Source organism: Paramormyrops kingsleyae, chromosome 2, assembly GCF_048594095.1.
Source record: "Paramormyrops kingsleyae isolate MSU_618 chromosome 2, PKINGS_0.4, whole genome shotgun sequence".
Taxonomy (NCBI): domain Eukaryota; kingdom Metazoa; phylum Chordata; class Actinopteri; order Osteoglossiformes; family Mormyridae; genus Paramormyrops; species Paramormyrops kingsleyae.
Genome location: NC_132798.1, coordinates 7107981 through 7129906, shown reverse-complemented (window position 1 = coordinate 7129906; position 21926 = coordinate 7107981). Strand labels below are relative to the sequence as shown.

At 39.9% G+C, this 21926-nt stretch overlaps 1 protein-coding gene across 1 annotated transcript; it reads right to left on the bottom strand.

Moving 5' to 3' along the window:
- Positions 1 to 2307: 2307 nt before the first annotated feature.
- LOC111857533 (uncharacterized) lies at positions 2308 to 9548 on the bottom strand. Its single transcript, XM_023838495.2, has 2 exons — positions 9013 to 9548; positions 2308 to 3689 (listed from the first exon to the last, which is right to left on the bottom strand). The coding sequence occupies exons 1-2, from the start codon at positions 9334 to 9336 to the stop codon at positions 3021 to 3023; spliced, it is 993 nt and encodes a 330-aa protein (XP_023694263.1). The 5' UTR covers positions 9337 to 9548; the 3' UTR covers positions 2308 to 3020.
- Positions 9549 to 21926: the final 12378 nt, after the last annotated feature.

Below are 21926 nucleotides of genomic sequence, written 5' to 3'. Positions count from 1 at the left end.
GTTCAGTGTTCATGGGATGCAGCCATGGTAAGTTAAAGTGTTCCGGGGTGGGGGGTTGTCTTAATTTTTTGCATCTTCTTTACCAGTTATTCATTATGAAGGAGCCCGATTAATGCCTCTTTGTTTCTGTAATTGAGGCCTGACAAGTCATTGTCTCAGCACTGTTTTACAGCGCTACGCATAAGAGAATTGAGATTTGATGGGCCGAATGGCCTCCTCTCATTTGTAAATTTCTTATGTTCTTATGTTCTTATGATAAAAGACAGTTGAGCTGTGGCAAAATAATGCAAAATACTTTTTAATTACACATGAAGCAAAGCATTGACAGTCTCACTTAATAGTCTTACTTAAGTTTAGGTGAAAACAACACTCTGTGAAATTTTGTCTATTTAATAATAATAATAATAATAAATTTAATTTATAACGCACTTTACATTTAAAATAAATCTCAAAGTGACACAAAATGAGTCATCCTAAAAAAGTGGGGGGAAAAAAACACATATTAAAACAACAATTAAAACAAGCAAGTCAAACAATAATTAAGAAACCTATAAAATTAATTAGAATCCATAAGTTCTATTAAAAAGAAATGTCTTAAGTCCTTTTTTAAAATTTTCAATATTCTGTGGGGCCCTCAAATGGTCTGGGAGGGTGTTCCATAGACGCGGGGCGGCAGAACAGAAGGCCCGATCACCCATGGTGCTGAGTTTGGTCCTGGGAAGTAGGAGACGATTTGCATTTGTAGATCGTCGAGACCGTGTTAAGGTTAGGGGGGTAAGTAGTTCTTTTAAGTAAAGGGGGGCATTTCCATGGATGCATTGGTGAGTTATAAGGGAAACCTTGTATTCAATCCTTGCAGAAACGGGAAGCCAGTGCAGTGATTGAAGAATGGGTGTAATGTGTTCATATTTTCGAACTCTCATCAGAATCCTTGCTGCACTGTTCTGTATGTATTGGAGTTTTTGAAGATGTTTGTTGGGCATTCCAATGAGAAGTGCATTGCAGTAGTCGATTCTGGTGGAGATAAAGGCGTGAACCAGTTTTTCAGCATCTGGCAAGGTGAGAGTAGGACGGAGTTTTGCAATATTTCTGAGGTGGTGGAATGAAGTCACAATGAGTGCTCTTGTTTTCCACTTAAATCTTTGTCTGTTCTGAATTTTTCTGCTGGTCTTTGTGTTTGTTATCTGTCACATCCAGTCTAAATTCTGCTTCTCAGATTACCTGCCTCCACGGTCAATGACCACTCATGGATGATTCCATCTACCAATCTTTCAAACTGTTGAAATCGTTATTTCCTCAGTTTTGGGTTGTTATTATTTTCATGCATTCGAGGGCATTGCAGTTTTAGAATGACCAAAAGTTTGAAGAAATTCCTCTTTCTGGGATGAAGGAAATTTCAAAGAAGTGAAGAGATGAAGAAATTTTTGTTTGAGTGAGGAAGGAGACCACCAGTGGGGTTGTAAGAATAGCAAGTTAAACTGCACAACTGCAAGATCCGTGACTTTAAATCTGCAGCTTTTTGGTAACTGATTAATTCCACTTCCGTAACCATTATGCTAATGCATAGCCTCTTTAATGTACGGAGGGTTGCACTGAATCCATTTCAAGCATAATTTTCAAAGAAATCCAAAAACAAAAGCTGGTATGTCAGTTTGCAATTATCTTATCAGACTCTGTGCTTTTTGATAGTTTACTTGTAAAATATAACAAAATGTTTTTTGTTTTTTTTTACAAATCTTGCAATAAGCAGGGAGTATGACTGAAACACACTTACTGGATTGAGCATAATTCTTTTGATTGACTATGATGTATTCCTCCTTCTGACCAGGGCTGGACAAAGCTGAGCAAGTCATTCTCAATTTGTCTTGGATGTTGTGTGAAATCGTCAGGCTAACGGCTGGTTCATACCTACTGTTTATTTTGCCTGGGACACCCCACTGAATGCTCGCCAGACGTGACAGCATGATGGAAGCCTGTATCGCCCTTGACAACTTCCCTATACGTGCTGAATTCAGCGGCTACCATGGTAGCATGGTTTATGCAGAACTTTGCAGAAGTTCAGCCTGGGAAGTGGTGGCAACACCCTGCATGATGCAGGACAGCTTTTGAGGATCAAGCCACCACATGCAGTCAGTCCATGTCCTCAGAAACCTTTTTTTCTGTCAGCCACTGGCCTTGTGCTATGGTAGGACAATGTAATTTCAAGGGGCTAAATATATTAGTGCCTATTGGTGTCTATTATTGAAACCTATGGTTTTCTGAAAGTTTATGCCCAGAATCACTGCCATGAATAAAAAAAAACAATGATAAGTAACATCAGTCTTTTATTAATCCACATAGTGAACAACAATCAATTCAAATTCTAGTCAATATTCAATCTTTATGTATATGTAACAGGAACAATTTCCACTTGCCACTCTCTGTTTCATTCTCTGTTGGATGATAAAATGAACCATTTGCATGAAGACAGCAAGGCAGTTGGCATGACTTCCCATTCTATCATGGTTTGCAAGTCACATTTAATTGTGGTATGCATGTTATATTAAAAATGAGCAGTCTACTGTATGTTACTCTGCATTATGTATTTACAGTACAATAAGACAGGTATATGGTGTTAGTTACACGTTTCATTTTTTCCCCCTAACTTCATTTTGATACACTGAGAATATACCATGTGTTCATATAAGCGTGCGCACAATATTACCAACGTTAATCAGATGACATGTAAGAGTGTTTGTGTGAATATACTTTACACGCAATGTCTGCAAGTCACATGCCCTGCAACTGCTGTCAGCTGTGTTTGTGGTTATTTGACCATACCATTTGACTCATGCTTTACGGGGGAATGTGCAAGTGACATGTACCCTGTGTCTTTGTCTGTCATCAGTAAATTGATTGATTGATTGATTGACTGATTGATTGAGACTTCTGTTTTATTCTGCACAAGCAAGACTGTTCACGTATTTTACAAATACACAACAATAAAAATTCTTAAAATGAACAAATCGGAGAACACGGCATCAGGTTTCTGGCTTGGGTGTGGCCACCCTCTCTTGTCCGTCCTCATACTCCTCCACCATTTCAAAAAGCATCTGATGCATCTTGAGTTTTGCTAAATTTCTGCGGCGTGGTGGTAATTTTTTTGCTAAATCTGCCATGGCAAAAAAGAAGCGGCTGTCCTCATACTCCTCCACCATTTCAAAAATCATCTGGTGAACCTTGAGTTTGGCCAGATTTCTCTGGTGTGGTGGTAATCTTTTTGCTAAATCCGCTATAGCAAAGAAGAAATGACTGTCCTCATCTGGCTGTGTGTTAAGAGTTCCTTTTTCGCCTGCAAGTTCTTCAAGGCGTTTAACCATCGGGTCATCTGGTGCATCGAGTTTCCGCTTCTGTTGTCCGGCCTGTCCAATGTCATGCAGGGGGGAACCCGTCTCTTGAGGTGTAATGTTTGTGAAAGATGGTACAGGAATGAAGGCAGATGTACTTGAAATGGAGGTGGTTTCAGATTGCTGTCCACTAGCAGTTAGAAATACCTGCTTCACCTTATCTGACAACATGGGCTGGCTTGGCAATGGTGATGTGACGTGGGTAGATGACATGGGTTGCTCTTCACTACACATGACAGGGCTTTTGCTCAAATGGTGTGCGGAAACTGAAACCATCAGGCCATCATGCTCTTCTTGAGATTCCTTCAAGAGAGAAATAAGTACAGATTAGTAAAAAAACAGCAGCGCAGAGTGTGGCTCAGTGGGCTAAGCCTGTGTGCCTGTAATCAGAAGGTCGCTAGTTTAAACGCAGCCTCAGCATGTCTGTGGGTCTTTAAGCACAGCCCTTAACCCCCAGCTCCCTGGGCACCCCAACAGGTGGTTGCCCTTCACAGACAGTTTACTCTACAAAGAACAAGCTGAGCAAGGTGTAAAAAAAAAAAAAAAAAGACATTTTCCCCATGGGGATCAATAGAAGTTTCTATTATTATTATTATTAAGACAACCACATCACAGCTTCACTCAACTTGCTCCATTATCACCTCCTTATCCATAGACACATAAACATGCACACAGTCATAACTTCAACCGCCAATCCACATGCAAACTGTGTGGGATACTATGACACAAGTTTTACATACTCAGAGTTAACTTGATAGAGCTGAGTAAGCTAACCCTGACTGCAGTGTAAAATGGTACCTAAGCTGACATGGAATTTCTCACGGCTGGTTCACACTTCTTGCAGACATGGACATGCCACTGCACACTAGGGCTGCACTAATGTAATTTTGGATGCGGGGGCCAGCCGTGGACAACACATAGGGGGTCCGTGCAGCAATCAGGAACTCAAACAACATGGACGGGCCATTCAGTGATGCAAACGTGCCTCGATTGTTCATTGGCCAGCGGAATACAGTGATAACACCTTTCCTATCGCCACTGATCAGACTGAAAACTAACATGGCTAGTGGATTTGCAGAAATGTCAGCTAAGGAGGTCCAGGGATATCGGCATTTATACGATTCCTAGTTACGGGATTATAAAGTCTTCCAAAGGCCGGTAAATTCAAATAAAAATGTGATTCTAAATGCATTGTCATATACCTGTCTATGTCCTTACGTCAGTGTAGGTAAAATTTTGATTATTTGGTGTTATTTAGTTTCAATTTAAGTTTTAGTACTTTTATTTCTAGGGCGAGATGGAAAGTGGCAGGACTTTGGTAGCTACTACAAAATGTCTATGTAGTGCCATTGGCTATTTATATTGTTCAAGTGGATTGCATGAAAGAGGCCCCAAGACAAACAATTCATCACTTTAACTGAACAGTACTGAAAAACAGTAAGGAAAAGTATTTCACATTTGCTTTTATTTTATTCCAGTTAGTTTGGGAAGCAATATTTATGGTTTTTTGTTAATGAAAATTTTTGTTTGTAAATGTTAATGATAACTGTACCTTGTACATACCTAATGCTCAATTAGTTTAACTCTTTTTTTTAATATAACATCCATACCACTCTTCATAATCATACCTACTGCAGATATCCCCAATCCCTCCTTCCCTTTCACTTTGTTGCGCTCCAACCCTAGACTGGACCGTAACAGTATGCATGGCTGTTGTGACATAATTCATGCTGCAAAGGTCGGGCAAGAAGACCCCATTTGCAAGTTTCTCAGTACAAATAAAAATAAGAGAAATAACTAAAGATTCTTCACTACTGTTACCCAGTTAATTGCAAGGTGGCCAGATTCAAGAAAGGCGCAAGTACCCTCTGTACTTTCAGATGTAACAGTGATTCAGTTATGCTGGGAATATAAAACAGCCTCTTATTTTGTATTGCCATTAAACTTATACAGAACCATTGAAATTTTAAGCTGGAAGTAGAAGACATTCTATTTGGAGTTTCAAATACTACCAAACCAATTTTCAGTTCTGATAAATCCTATATTATCAATCTGCTCTTAATCCTTTCCATATACAGTGCTACCTCAGTTCTCAAACTCATTAGAACTCGAATTTCTTAAAAGTCGAACCAACCAGTTCGAAAAAAAATTACCTAGAACTCGATCTGAATCTCAGAAGTCAAACTGTGCATGCCGACCTAAGATAACTTGTACGTGCGGGGAAATGAGTCACGCGGCATGTATCTCAGCGGAAACGAAGGGTAACGCTTCAGTCTCAGCCTCGTATTAGCTGTGATAGCATCGTGCACGTTTACACCAACTGAATACATATATTTGACAGTAAAAATACATTTAGACAATGATAGTAACAGTAATTATTAATAAAATACATTAAAAAATAAAGATTTCTTATTTTAATATTAATAATAAACCATTCATACATTTAATTATCATATTGTCGTGCTGAGTGGGGACAGAACAGAGACAAAGGCGCAGACGTCAGGGTATCGGGGAATACGGGGTTTAATTACAGGTAAGGCAGGCAAAACGCAGATGGACAATACAATGACCGGACTGGGGAAACAAACTGAAACGCGGAGTAAATACAGAGGACTAATGACAACCAGAAACAGCTGATCACACGGGGATTCCACACGAGGTTAATGAGGGGGCGTGGCACACGGAAGGAGTGGATAATCGGAGCAGGACACATTGGGTTTTTTCTTAACTTTACACATTGTTTGGATACATTTATTTTCTTGCTTTACAAATTACTGTTTTGATAAATGTGCTTAGATGTGTTTAGTACAGTATATGCTCTACTTGTTTTATCCGGTTCATTTTGTGTTTAAATGCTAAAAAAAAAAAAACATATTAGGTGTAATTTTTTGCGGCCGGGAACCAATTAATTGGTTTTCCATTATTTCTTATGGGGAAAATTCAATCACAACTCGAACTTTTTAGGATTCAATCCGGAGTTCTGAATGGATTAAATTCGAGTTCTGAGGTACCACTGTACATTCTATAATTTTACCATTTAAAAAGCAAATATTTCTGTGTTAAACATATTTAGTTATTATAAATACACAAAAACTCTAATACTAGAATAAGTTTATCTGAAAGATCGAATGTTTGTCTGATTCCCTCCTATCTGCTTGTGTCAAGCTGCTTGTCATTGTGTAAGTCTTATTCCACAATTCACTTTGTAAAATGTTTTAAATGTCTCTTCTAACTTTGTAAAGTGTTAATTTATTCAATAGTTCGGTGTGAGGGCCACACACATGGGCATGGGGACAAAGTGGATGGTCTGTCCTGAGAGTAGCAGGAAATCAGAAAGGGCACTGGACCAAAGATTGTATCCAAAAACCTTTTGTGCTCTGATTACACAGAGAACAAACATGCCAAACATAGTCAAAGAAAGGTTGGCTGAGGAAGTTCGAAAACACTGGCATTTATATTTTAACATTTTAAATAAGATGACAACTCTTTAAAAACAGAAGCTCAGACTTTATTAAAAGCCCACTGCCAGTGATAACCAGCAGCAGCACAGATGGGCAAGTCGACAATTAACATAACTCTCAAACTCGGGGTAGACATTAATGGAAATAAGCATTCTACTGTAAAATATTAAAAATTACAACATTATTTACAATGTTAATACATGAACACACACATTACATATACATATTGCACATTCTCACAGGGTGGAGCAAGGCATGCCGGTAACCAAAAAAAAAAAGGTTTTAATCAGTAAGCCCATAGGACCAGGGGCATGTGGCGGTCCCAGTCACAATGGCGGTCCCAGTCACAATGGCGGTCCCAGTCACAAAGGCGGTCGACGACAAGGATAGCAAGCTGCACGGTGAACGTGCAGTTAAACTGCTCCACCAGACCATCAATGACTTTTAGGGTGAAGGGGGGTGTTGCGGATCTTCAATATTCCCAGCCACTTGCAGACCTTGACAAACACCTGTGCCTTGAAATCATACCCCTGGTCACTGCGCAGCTCCTCCAGCACACCGAACCAGCAGAAATTGAGCTTTTCAGCTGTGGCTGCTGCACTTTAGTCAGGGACCACGTACGCCTTGGGCCCCTTGGTGAAGTAGTCCATAGGCACAGGCACGGAGCAGTTCCCAGCGCTGATGCGGAAAAAGGAGCCCAGGAAGTTCACAGTGACCCCCTCAAACGGTGCCCCCAACTGATCCTGCTGCATAGATGCACAAGACAGGCGGCTTGGGCCCTTCTGGGCGGTGTACACGTCGCGGAAGTGCACGAACAGTTCCGTGTCCTGGCTGCAGCCAGGCCAGTAAAAGTGACAGTGCAGCTTCCTCAACATTCCTGCCGTTCTGAAGGGCCCGGCTCCCGTCACATCGTGCAGCACCCTCAAGACTGTGGGACGGAGGCTCTTGAGCACAAGTAGCTGCGTCTCTCCATCTGGGAAGCGCCAGCGCTGGTACAGCAACCCCTCATGCACCTCAAGGGCCCCCCACTGCACGTAGAGAGCCTTGGTCTCTGGGTCAAGGGCGGAGACCTCCCTCCACTCCAGCCACCTCCCCGCCTACAGTCATGCCCTGACTTAAATGAATGAATGAAATGATTGAATGACTGTTACATTTATATAACACTTTTCAAGACACCCAAAATACTTTACAGAACCAAACGGGGGCCCACTTTACCCACCACCAGTGTGTAGCACCTATCTGGATGATGAGCAGGGACGACATTTCACAGACTGACTTATTGCAAAGGTGGCATTCTATGACCGCACCATGCTTGAATTCACTGAGCTCTTCAGAATGACATTCTTTCATAATCGTTTGTAAACCTGAGTGACTGCATGGCTAAGTGCTTGGATTTTATACACCTGTTGCAATGGAACACCTGAATTCAGTGATTGAGACGTGTGTCCCAATACTTTTTTCCAAATAGCGTATGTGCATTAATTGGTTCCAGTTTTTGATATCAGTAATTCGATTTTAGCTAGCTAAGTTAATTGTTGACATCAAAAATTGAATCTTAAAAATAGATAAAATGGCAATTTATCATACCAGGAATTTAACTGCAACTAGCTGTAATTCAAATTTTAATTATAACTCGATGCAACCGAATTCCTGATATCAGAAATTGACATTTTAACTAGTTCAAATTCCAAATCCCTTTGAAATGAACGAGAAAAACGTTTTGAATCAAAACTGAAATAGAATTTCCGATATCAAGAATATGAATTATAACTAGTTACAACTGAATGTGATATAACGCCACGGGCTTGCCATAGGTGCTGAGGTACCACTATATGATGGCTGCAAACTAAAAGAAAACACACGTTTCTAACTGCAACGCCTTGTACCCGTCTATGTCCTTACTTACTGTAAAGTACACAGTGCACGGTAAGTTTTAGTAAAATATTTATTTTAAATATAACACTCAAACCACACTTCATGCGGTCGCGGACGGGCATGCAGGCACGACAGTAAACTCGCTTCAAATAAATCCCTCAGGTTTGTGCCAACAACAGTAAAGCCTTTGGCTTTTAAAATCTATATGAATAATGTCAGTCAGCAAGATAGTTGTGTCGGTTAAAGTAACATAAATATCCGACATAATTTATCCTGAGTGATCAGCTTACCAGTGAATGCGAAAACTTCGGCTCTCCTTCCCGATGTTTAACAAACTCAGATAGCCATGAAAGACATTGAAAAATAGGTTTCTCGTTTTCTCTACCGGGATCTCCACTCCTTGGTTTTACTTTCCTTTTTGCTTTAACATATCTATCCCGTAGGTTTTTCCACTTGCTTCGGCAGAATTGCTCTTCCAAGCACAGAGTCCTACCTATTTCTTGCCACGAGTGTGCAGCCATCTTGGAATCTTTATAATCCCGATGCGAGTAATCATATAAATTCCGGTATTTTCGGACTTCTTCGGCTAACCTTTCATCTGATCCGCTCATCATGTTTGTTTCCAATCTGATCGGAGGACAGGAGCGGTGTTTGTATACAATCTTTGGTCCGATGTCCTTTCTGACTTTCTCCTGGCCAATGAGCGATTGAGTCGCGCTTGCGTCACAGAGCGGACCGTCCGCGTTGTTTTGATTTTACAGTGGATGCGCCCGTGCGCGCGACCATAAAAATGCCACCGCGCTCGGCCGCTGTGACGAATTTAACATCACAACAGCCGCGCGCGCTGTGGGGTGTCCGCAATAGGTAGGCGGTCGGCCCTGCTTTCGCGTTACTGTAGTTCGACTTACAATATGAAGACTACGCTGGGGCGATACGCACATTCCCGAGTCAACTTTGACTTTTGATTTATCCCCGGGCAAACAATACAGTTAAGGTCAGGATTTTTAGCCCCCCTAATGAAATCACACAAAACCCTTAATATTAACATGGAAATTACCATAACAAAAACTGTTAATACTTGTATTGCTTCCAAAAGAACAAAGACAAAATCTACGCAAAGTTTAAGATTTTACTGATGTCCTGAATTTTAACAAGAAAATTTTGGCCTTTCCAGTTATTAGCCCCCCCGACATTTAACGTTCAATAGTGTGGCCTCTCTGTCTTACAACTGACAACCTCTCCCTGTAGTTCTTAACTAGGTTGGCACATGTCTCTTGAGGTATATGAGCCCACTCTTCCATGGTAAATCATTCCAGCTCATGCAGATTGCGTGGTTTTCAAGCATGGACATTCACCTTGAGCACCCACCACAGATTCTCAATGGGATTGAGATCTGGGCTCTGTGAGGGCCACTCCAGCACCCTGATTTTTATGTCCTTCAAAAAGTTTGTGACCAACTTGGAGGTATGCTTCAGGTCATTATCTTGCTGAAAGACCCAGCAACGACCTAAAGCGAGACTTGTAGCAGATTTCTTTAAATTATTCTTCAAAATGTCAACATACTGCTCTTTTTTCATGACCCCATGAACACGAATGAGGTCCCCAGTGCCTGAAGCAGCACAACAGCCCCACAACATGATGCTCCCACCACCATGTTTAACAGTGGGAACTGTGTTTTTAGGGTTGAAGGTTTCTCCCTTCCTTCTCCAAACAAAAGCAACGTCCCTGTACCCAAACAGCTCAAGTTTACTCTCATCAGACCAAAGAACAGACTTCCACAACTCATTACCATATTTCAAATGTTCACGGGCAAACTACAGTCGGGCACTGATGTGCCATTGTTTCAGAAATGGAGTTTTTCTTGGACGGTGACCTTGAAGTCCTCCACGATGAAGAGCTCTGTCTTCCTTGACTCATCAACTCCAGAAGAGGCCAGCTCAGCAACAATCACCTTGGCAGAGACCCGGGGATCCTTGTTGACATCTCTAATTATTTTTCTCTCCAAAGTTTTTGAAATCTCGCGCTTTCAGCCAGTCCCAGGTTTGTTTGCAACAATTTTGGTCTCCTGGTGCTTTGCGATGCTGCATCGTACAGCTGTTCTAGACACTGTGAAACGTTTGGAAATTGCAGTGTAGCCTTCACCCTCACGATGACCATCTACTATCCTCTTTCTGAGGTCCAGAATAATTTCTTTGATTAATTTCTTTTTTTTATTGGCATGATGAAATTGCTTCTTGCCAAAAGTGTCAGAGTAGTCCAAGTGTTCTAGTGCCACTGGCCCTGTTAACCAGAGTTCCTTATGTAAAGTTCAAAGCAATACAAGTATGAACTGTTTTTGTTATGGTCAACTCCATGGAAATATTAAGGGTTTTGTGTGATTTAATTAGGGGGCTAATAATTCTGACCTTAACTGTATTCTGTATGATACTTTCTACTGAAACGATCGCAAGCTTAAACATATCATACAGTGTTTAGCAATTAACGTATTGTTCGAGTTTTTTTTGTGTTTAACCAAATATACTTGTATTCATTTAGTTACTACTATTACTGGTATTTAGTTACATTTATTTGACAGCAGTTTTATTATATATTATATTCCCACTTACGATGGGTTCATTGACACTTAACCCCGTCGTAAGTTGAGAAGCACCTGTTATAGGGGTCCAAGACGAGACGTACCCATTTTGTGTCCACATGAAAATTTAATATATATATATATAATATAATATATGTAACTACAGTATCTATTTAAATGAAATAAAATTTCAAAATACAGGTGAAATATTGTTCCTGGATAAATCATCATTCAGTGTAATGGCCCACACTTTGATTTTACTATCACATCTTGAAATAAACATGTGAAATACCAAGTAAAAGTATGTATTAGCTTACTTGTCATGTTTAAATCAATGTTGACTGTGTTATATTAAAAGGATAATGTCTTGTCATAAATATTTAAATAACCAGGGGACCTTTGTCCCAAATATTTGTTGAAGTAGAAACTTCATCATTCAGTTTATTGTTTTTGTCATTCGGAGTAATGCAACTTCTCTGTTACAGCACAATGTCATCAATTACACTGCATGACAGTATCACTATATAGATGAGTCAGGTTGGATGGATAGAGTTTAAATCCATGTCAATAATGTTATGTTCATGTTAATAATAATTGCATCAAATCTTGCATTTCATCTACTAGAGAAGAAAGTAGCTGCCTTGGGGGCAAATTCTGATCACTCAGTAATCAGGAATTTATCACATTCTTCTTTTCAGAAGACATTCCTTATAGAATAAAATGCTTATTCATTTTTAACATCTGTTTCTGCTATCATTTACTCAGGAATGTTATTCAAACTAATTAAATGACCCCGACTAATACTAAAAACATTGCAATAATGGGAAAAATAGCAATACTTACACACTTTATCCCTTTTTGACAAAATATCATCCAGAGTAACAAACCATAGTCATTTGGTGTAACAGATACATTTATATAAAAATGAAAAAATACACTTATACTCACCTGTACTTGTTACGATATATATAAAAGAAGATGTGATCAAACTAAATTTAATTGTATTTTAAATGAATTTCCCATCCTTAGAAAATCTTCTTGCTGACAAATGGGTAAATCCCAGTGGTAGAAAGGACATTGGAAAAGTATAAAGACTTACAATTAATTAGTTTTAGGGGCTGCGTTGTGATACTTAAATACAGCATTGTAATATATCATCTACTTATTGTTGTTCTTAATATTAGGGGTGCACCGATTGCAGTTTTCTGGCCGATCAACGATCACCGATCCTTAGGCAACCTTACCTGCCGATCTCGATTTTTTTTTGCCGATCTTGTTTCTTTCATAACTAAAAGACAGTTACTTCAATGTTTCCATTTTTATTGAGTAAATTGATATGAATACTCACAAAACATGAGGTAGTGTCCTCAAATATAAACGAACATATAAATGAGCATTGCTGTTTGAACTACAAAATCATATTTTTTCTTCCAGACTTTAATTTCTCTAATTTTGTAAAAAAAATATATATATATAGCTGTTATGACACACTTGTCCAAAAAATAGGGAGGGAGGCAGCCTGCACTGCACCTCTCTCGGGAATGGGAGAAAAGGCTGATTTAACCCTCTGGGGCCTAGGGGTAGGAAACACACTTTCACTGACTGGGGCATGATCACACATTTCATCACACTTAATTCATGGCAAATAAATTATTTCTTATATATTTGTTTTGCCATTACACTCATCTTTATTTTAATATATATTGTAAATATGTCAGATTTTTGTTAAGTTTGAAATTTGACATCAAAGTATAGACATTGCAAAATGCAGTTTGGAACACTTGCAGAAACATTATAAAAGTACATAGTAAGCAATGCTGGCAGTTTGTTTTGATCCCAGATATCTGATCACCAAAGTCTTGGCTACATGAAGATGACTAAATGGTGTAGATGCAACATTAATTTGGATAAATAAATAAGAAAAACCTAACTCATGTAACTATTTCTGGCTCCTTTCATTGAATATGTAGCAACTTTCATGTGTATGAATGAGCCATTGTCACCTGGCCACGTCCCCAACCCCCTTTTATGGCGCTGAAGGGGATGTATCTGGATCGCGTTTCACCGTTGCGCTGTTAATCAAATTACCATGCGAATGCGATTTGAATACGCGCTAATGCGGCTATTTAGAATGTGAATAGCGATCTTCGGGTGAGAGCGGTACTACACGCCCCCGATGTAGGTAAAACAAAGTAAGATGACATGGTTTACTTTTTTGCCGATTTAACCTAATTTTTAAAACTTTAATACTTCCGACAATGGACGTTTTGAAAAGAAGACAGATTACGGATTTAGCCAGCGTTTTTTTCATGATTATACATTAAGATTTCAGCGAGATATTTATAAACTGAAATAGACGCGAAAAGTACGCGATGTCGTCGACGACATACTCGACCCCAAAGAGTTAAAAGCATATAACTAAGATCGGTGGATCTCATGGGAATATGGTCGATTTCTGATCCCCTCAAATTAACGTGATCGAGGCCGATCGATCGGTGCGCCGATCGATCGGTGCACCCCTACTTAATATGCCTCAAAATATTTTTTGTATATAAACTGTTGTTATGTTGAATGACATTTTAGTGGGTGACTTCTGTAAATTGAGGTAAAAACATTGTTTACATTAAACCATTATTTTTTGCTCAGAAAATATTACATTTAAACAGGACACATTGTAATGTACAGAAAAATTACAATTTTTAAAGTTGTACTACAATTTTCGTGGCGCTTGAAAATACCTTTTTGCCTTTCACCCAAAGATGGAACTATGTAGGGTAAGATGGGGTAATTCTAGCCTCTGGCCTGTTTTCTTCTCTGTACCAGGCAGATAAACTATTCTGACCTTCTTGGAAACAAATTCTAAAAATATTATGTTTGTGATATGAAGAAGCAACGGAAGAGGGTCATTAATGGCATTTCTGTAGCTGAGCAGGACAAGAAAAGTGTGGAGTTGAAGACATTTGGGGAAAAAGTACCAGTGGATCTTTTTGCAAGGAAGGGTTTCTGGTCATTTTCTGACACATATTCAGCTGTTTCCTTTTCATATGTAATCCATAGTGACATTATTTTTATATCCCAGATATATAAGCACTGTCTCACGGGGTTTATCTAGCCCCGGTCAGTGGGGTAATTCTATCCTTCTCAAAATGAATGCTAACGTATTATTTAGCTGTTATCTTAATCATTTTAACAAATTGAACAAACATTCTATAAATAGAATGTTTTAATTACAGACTGTCCCCGACGAACGACTGGGCTCCGTTCCGACAGACAGGTCCTACGTGTCGTAATAAGACAAACACACTGACTATTAGGTTTGAGAATGAGGCTGGGAGATGGTCGTGCTGTACCTTCTCGCGGCAACGATCGTATGGGCATGGCACGCAACGTGCACTATGTGGCATAGTGTTGGCAGATATATGGGTGCCTGAAACTAATTTCTAGATAAATGTATGTATTTATTTATTTATTTGAACATATGTGCGGTTTGTTGTAAGTCGGAGACAGTCTGTAGTTGGAGATAATAGTTCAAGTGCAGAATATATACTTAATATACATTGTATTTTTCAGGTTCAACAAGCTCCCAAAATATGAGAAGAAAAGGCGTGAGGTGTCATATTCCTGAGAACACATGGAAAACATGATATCTTTTTAGCCTAGGATATTAGTCTTAGTGAGGATCATAAAATCTTACATTGTACAATAATTATGAACTTTGTGGCAATTGCTCTATCATTTGCTTAACAGCGCTTTACCCCAGTCTAACACGAGGTCCGCTAAGAAATGTATCTTACCGTTGAACACATAGATACGTTTTATGCTAAACCTGATTACATTGCCAAAAACGTAGTTTAGCTGAGGGTAAATTTTAATATCAGATTACTAAAATCTTCTTGAAACAAAGCAACATTGTATTATATTTCGTCTGTGTGTTTTTTCATTGTGTCACCATAGGTGAGGCCTTTGATATTTGTTTTTGGAATGGGGTACAATAGAAATGAAGTTGAGAAATAAAATTTCCCCTTAAGAAAAATATGTCTGTTGTCAATCAGGGAAATCTGTTGTAGATTTCTGCAGTAATACCAAGGCGCGGTAAAGGTCTGTTCATCAAACAATCAGCTCTGTTTAAACCACAGATAAACTTTGTGTAGAACCTCTTTAAGATAAATGGCAGAAATACGGCGTATCGTTTAAATGATTTCTAGAGGAACACACAGATTTTTGGTTTAACATGCAGTTGGACTTTAAAACGCAGGCTGAGAGAACAGCAATGGAGTTAAAGAAACCGCCTGACTCGTTTTTGTTTAAATACTACGCTGCAGCAAAGCTAATGACATCAATTGCTTCTTTAACTTTACAACTGAGTCATCAAGTTAAACTTTTCATAATTCAATTAAATTATGTAAATTGAACGAAACAATAATTTAAAATAATAGTAAAAATGACCGGAGAGCGACAATATACCTACGGTTCCAGGAATTCCCGATGAGAAAAACACAGAACAACCACCCACTTAGAGAAAACATTGTTTTCCCCACTAGATGGCACTATTTCGCTTAAATTGACGCAAGTTACTCCGGTTCGCTTCATGGTCTGTTTTAGGAATAGGACACATAATTTTAAAAATCCATCAGTACAGTACAGTACAGTGTTGCTGGGGAGGCTGGAGCCTATCAATGGCAGTATGGGGCACAAGGCAGAAGAATACCCTAAATGGGATAAAAGTCTATGGTGGGTCACACATAATAATGCACTATGGCCAATTTAGAATCAGAAATAAAACACCATCTTAAAAATCATTTATCTTAAAAATACCAGATCTGTTTACAATGTATAGATCTATAGCGCATGTTGAAAGGTAGTTATGAGAACAATAAGATCATCTAGTTTGTGCTTTGAATGAACAACATAACAAACTGATTACAGTTATTTTTTTTACATAATTTGTTTCAAATAAATACTGTAAGATTAATTAACTGAACTATAACCTTGCAACTTTTTTTTCCTAATGTAATTTTCTACATAATGTCCGGAAAATGATTGCTGAATTGAAACCTGTCAGACATTTACATTTTGCCTGAAGGCAATAAAGAATTTAATTAAACCTGAATTTAGCACCATGAGAACCAATGTTTGGGCAAAACAGAAGTAAACAGTTTGTTTTTCCACTGAAGAAATTAAGGTGACTTTGGACAGCCGTCAGCAGCACTAAAACTAGAGACTATTCAGATCTTCCCAAAGGAGACGTAAGGGGCTGGTTTATGTTCCTATTTCCTGTCCGTATGCGTGGAAGGAGTCTGAGGGAGTCGTACTGTAGCTTAGTGTCCTTCTGTTAAATCCAACACTGAAATGTTGAAACTTTTTCTACATTTAAATTACGACCAAAAACTTTTTTGCATTTCGTTGTTTGGAGGGGTTTCGTATTTTTGTACACCCGTTTCAACAGTGTTTTCTCGTTAATTTTTCTTAGTTAAGCGAAACATTTGAATCGTAAAAACAAATACCCATTACAAATTACGTTTAGAGTTTATTGGGTTGTGTTCTAGCCATTTTACTGGTGTCAGCAGTGGTATCCTTGCTGTTACTGCCATTTTATGAGGTAATAACCTGAAGGCAAGATAGGGCGGTTTCTGTAATTCCAGCATTATATTGCATTATTCTATTTAAACTTGTTGCGCAGCCTGTCCACAGACCAGTGAATTGTGCAGGAATATCCAGGCATTGTGAAAGCGTATTCATTTATTAGTCAGCTGCGTGCTCCAGTTTCTGCAAGGCCTTATCTAGCAAACCCTCATGAGCTTCTCTTTATATGTCTTAAACAAGGCTGGAAAAAGAGATCCCATTATTTTAGTGTGGATCTATGAATGGGTGGCAGTGTTCCCTCTTTTTAAATGGCTGATTCAATGTCAGGTCGAGGATCCTCCTTGTTGCCGTGACACTGAGACGGACCATTTTCTTTGGGAGACCTAGAGATTGCTTCAGATAATATCTTATTGTCTGCTCATCCCCCGTACTGTCAATGACCCCACTGTCTTCAGGACTCATCTGTGGTCTGTGTTCTAGACTCCTGTAGAGAAGAAGGCTGCGGCAGCAGGGGACTGAAGTGAACCTGGTCACTGGGTGAGGCCTTTTAAGGGCTGTGCTGTGGCACAGGATCTCCTCCAGCTTCCCACTGCATCACCTTACTGCTCAGCTTCAACCTAACTGTAGCTGTTCAGTCGTTTTAACCACATTCGGCGTTATTTATTGAGCAACACACAAAACTGAGAAACGATTTCAGTTAAATGTTCAAATTAGTCACTTAAATGTTCGACAGCAATTTTCTCCCACGGGTCAAACTTGCAAGTCCATTTCTTTTTTTTTCAATAACCTGACCCCTATTGTAAATATATCAATTATAGTATGACATCATAATAAATAGTCACAAAGAATTGTTTGGATCAAAAATATTCTCCTTCGTAAGTGAATTTACCTTAAATGCTTGTCTTGTGATCTTGTCCCGTGTGGTAGTGTTAAATAGTGTCACAGTTGTGGTGTCGGTCTTGCACCATTAGGGGGCCCTGTTTATCAGCTCTCGTGGATGACTTCTGCTAAGCTGATGTGATATGATCTCAGACCTCACCCTCTAGGCACTGGGTGACACTGGCTGGAGATCTGGAGTGTTTTATGGGCGTTTTGATGTGTTTACCTCCTTTCTTGTGTTACCATTTATAGCTGAGAGGGATTTTTTTCACCTGCAGATCAGGCATTTACTTTCACTAAGCCAGGTCTTTGTGTACCCCAAGGGTCTCCAGTGATACGTTTCCTAGCACACATTGACATACATATTACAGGGAGGGTCTGACCTCTCTAGTACAGCAGACAGTTGATATTTGCACATCTCGGGTGACAAAGTTCTTAGCTTTGAGTTTTCACACCAAATTCCCTCCCCCACTACCTCTCTGCTATCCCGTATACCCCCCCCCCCCCCGCACTGGTGTACTATGTAGCATTTTTTAAGTTATATCCGATCTCTTGCTCTCCCGTGGGCTAAAATCCTAGTGCTTTGCCACCAGACGTGAAAATGTGTTTTTCTGTCTCGATGTGTAATCTAGTATCCAGGCAGGACGACGACTCCACATTTTGTCTGGCATGGCATGTTTTCTATCAGTTGAACAGTGGACTTTGTGTGCGTCTCGTTCTCACAGACCCGCTAATACCGCCTTGCGTTTCCAGGACGTTCCTGTCATTCCGAAGCCAGGTTTCAGCGACGGTGATTGTAAAGCCCCCTTTGCACCTCTTTGTCCACATGTGTTCACAATCATTTGCAATTGGCTCCTCTGACGTGCTTGAATTATCCAATTAAAGCACTTACGACATGGTGGACAGACTCTGCCCAGAGCATTAGGGCATCCGAGAACTGTATACTCTTACTCGGCCTGCAAATCTGCGCTGAGGTTTGTATGCATTTCAAAGCCCCATTGTTCCCACTAACAGAGACATTTCTGTACACTTCCTATACTGATGTCCTTGATTTGATTATATACTCACAACTGTGTGAGCCAATTTTCATGTTTTCAGTGAGGTCAGCCAGTCAGTGCACAATCCTAAGCTTTCTCTGGCCTTGCTCATGAAAAGGGCACATTATTTTGAGGGCAAACAGTGTTTCGCAGCCCATTTCCTTCACTCTGATTTAATTGTGTTTGTCAACATTATCAGTCGACTGACAGTCCATCCAGTCGCTGTGACTGAGACTGAGCCTTCTTCCATCCACAACTTTCCTTTATACATTAATATTTGTGTAATACTCCAGCGAATGTTTCAGTCACTTCAATACTTCAATTGCAGATAAAAATCAATAACAATCTGAAGCAAACAGCTCTTGAATACTTCACATTTAATGAGTATAGTTATTTTGCTGAGTTACATCACGCTATGATGAATTATTATTAGATATTTAGACAGTGCATTCTATGTAAAACTATTTTGTAATTCACAAATGGCAGTGCATGGTTAGCGCTGGTATCCTGGAAAAATCTCCATGCACATCCACTCAGCACAAAACAGGAGCACAACAGTGAAGGTAGGACATGTTTACAAATGCAACATACAAAATGTAGCCCTTGTGGGGCAGCCCTCAGAAACCGGATTTCACATGCGGTTTAATATTTCACTCAGATGCTAGTTTTCCAGTCTGCATCATCTTTGCACACACTGGAGAACGAAAGGTGAGCTGTAGGTGTAGCAAGAGCCCAGCATTTTCCCACAAATGTGTGCTTTGGGAGGGAATCTCACCCGTGCTCCATCTCACAGGCCAAAATGTAAGTGCCGTTTGGAAATTTCATTTTAAGTGTAGCTTTTAATTTTAGTACACCGCACTGCAGACATTTAATGTTGTTATATAATTAGATAATTGCCTGGTCTTTTAAGTTAATTTACACATTATTGATGGTTAGTTGTATTTATAGTTAGTTTGCATCTGTAATTACAAAGATCTTTGACTATACATTTTAAAAGGTTGTGTTTTTAATACATTAGTAATTAAAAGCCCAAACAAATGCGCCGAAATTCATCTGGAATCCCCGGCAGACTTATGCTCTTATCTAAAATAATTTGTTAGCTTTGCACATATGTTAAACAAAAATAATTTGACAGTGTCTAACAGTTTCGCTTCTCTGAAAGCTACACTATTCACAGAGATCAGCAATAAACTTCAGTACACCGTGTGCTATTGACAAAGTCCAAACAGGGACACCTTGAGGAAAACTGCATTATTGCATCTTTTCAACCTTTGTATTTACATGGTGACAGACAACGCTGCATCCTAGGTAGGCATATACATTTCTCCAAAAAAAAAATTATGCACAAAATATTAATGTTATATCATTGGATGAAATAGCCTGTGTGTGTACAGTTTGTCTTGGGTCTGAGATATTTAGACATCCCTGTACAGCATTGGAGCACTTTGTTTCAGGGAATTCTTGCTGAAATTTTATCTATCTGTATGACAGATAAAACCTGTTTCCTTCAGTGTGTCACATCGACCTCCTGAAAGCATGTAGGGGGCAGAGTCTAACTGCCCCGGAAACCATCACAGGGCACTAAAGAGGTAACCAGTCCTATTTCACTTCCCTGTGGGGCCCAACAGACATTTGCAGATGTGTCCTCCCCCCGCCCCCCCCGCTGGGTCATACCAAAATCACTCAACGCCACATCCTGACCTCACTGGGAATGACCAGTACACTATCTCCCCGAAGACAAAAAGAAAAAAAAACAACATATTCAGGAAGAATTGGATGAAGTCTTAGGAGGTGCTGCTATCTTGGAGTCCTGCAGTGATAGTAGCTGCTCCAGTGCTATGGGATGTCAAAATCTCACTTTTATCAGATGCTTGGATAGGTAGGACTGGGTTCGCCTTTCATTAATGGATTTAATCAAGTGCCACTGGCAGATTGCAGTAATCTCTGCTTAATTCGCTTTGCACTGGTTTAGCCTGCTCCCGTTGCTGTTTAGCCACTAATGGACTGTGTCCTTTGCTTCAAGATGTTCCTGGCATGTAAGGCAGAACTTTGTGGGGGCATCTACTTCTTCTCGAGACACCTGGCTTTATCAAGACATTTGTTTGCACAAATGGACACTTTGGAAAGGGGACTGAAGATGATGCCTGGAGGGGGAGGGGGAGGGGGAGGATCAGCGCTATATATACACTGGAAGGTGCTTGGCCAGTTGTTAGGTTTTATTGCCTCCTGGGAAATGCTCTCCCCTTTTCTAACCGCGCTCCTCTTCACTGCCACCACTGCATGATGGGACACTGGCATTTACAGTTGCAGCCGTTGTGTGCCTGGGTGGTTCACAGGCATGGCATGTGTGGACATCCTTGTCTGGCCTGCTTTCAGTGTTGGAAGACTGTGAGAGAGTGGTGGAGCATAGGCTCACTGTCTCCCTCCAGAGGCCGAGTCAGGTAACCGTGCCTGTTTACCTCGATCTGCCTCATGTGTCCCTCCTTATGGTTCTGCCTATTTATACAAGCACATGTCGCTTTGGTTTTTAAACCCCCCCGAGACTGTAGCCTATTTCTGTGAGACCTTTGTGCCAGTACAAGCATCCTGTGCCCTGCTTATCCCACCCATGCTGAAACAGCAATTATTTTTTGTCTTCCAAGAACTTTTCCTTTTGTTGGACAGACCTCAGCCCCCCTGCCCCCACATACACCCTGCAAAGGAACTCTTTCCTTTCCTGAGCTCCTGGTGTCATGTGCTGCTCCCCCCCCCCCCCCACGTCGGCTTTCCCACACTCTGTTATTTCAGTATAATAACCTGCCGTGCACAGTCACCTCACTGTTATTATGTAACTATATTGAATGCTTTTCTAATAAATTACTAAGAATGATTCAGTTTCTTCTATGCTTGTTTACCTGAATGTTTTGATATAGTTTTTTTGTGTACTTTGCCATGGTTATAAGCAATGTAACTGATTATAGTGGAGGTGTAACCTTCCTTATATTCCAAATTCAAAAAAATAATAATAACAATATCCAGTTGACTGGAAATGAAACAAATATGGCTGAGCCTCCGCCCACTCGCTCCAGGCAGCCAATCAGGATCAGCTTTAGCCAGTCATAAACCATGAAAAGTAATGGGGTTTCGTTCT

Excerpts from the sequence above, each read along its gene's own strand:
- LOC111857533 (XM_023838495.2), bottom strand. The coding sequence starts at position 9,336 with ATGATGAGCGGATCAGATGAAAGGTTAGCCGAAGAAGTCCGAAAATAC. Across the intron at positions 3,690-9,012 it reads CGAAGTTTTCGCATTCACTG|GAATCTCAAGAAGAGCATGA; the intron begins GTAAGCTGATCA and ends TCTCTCTTGAAG.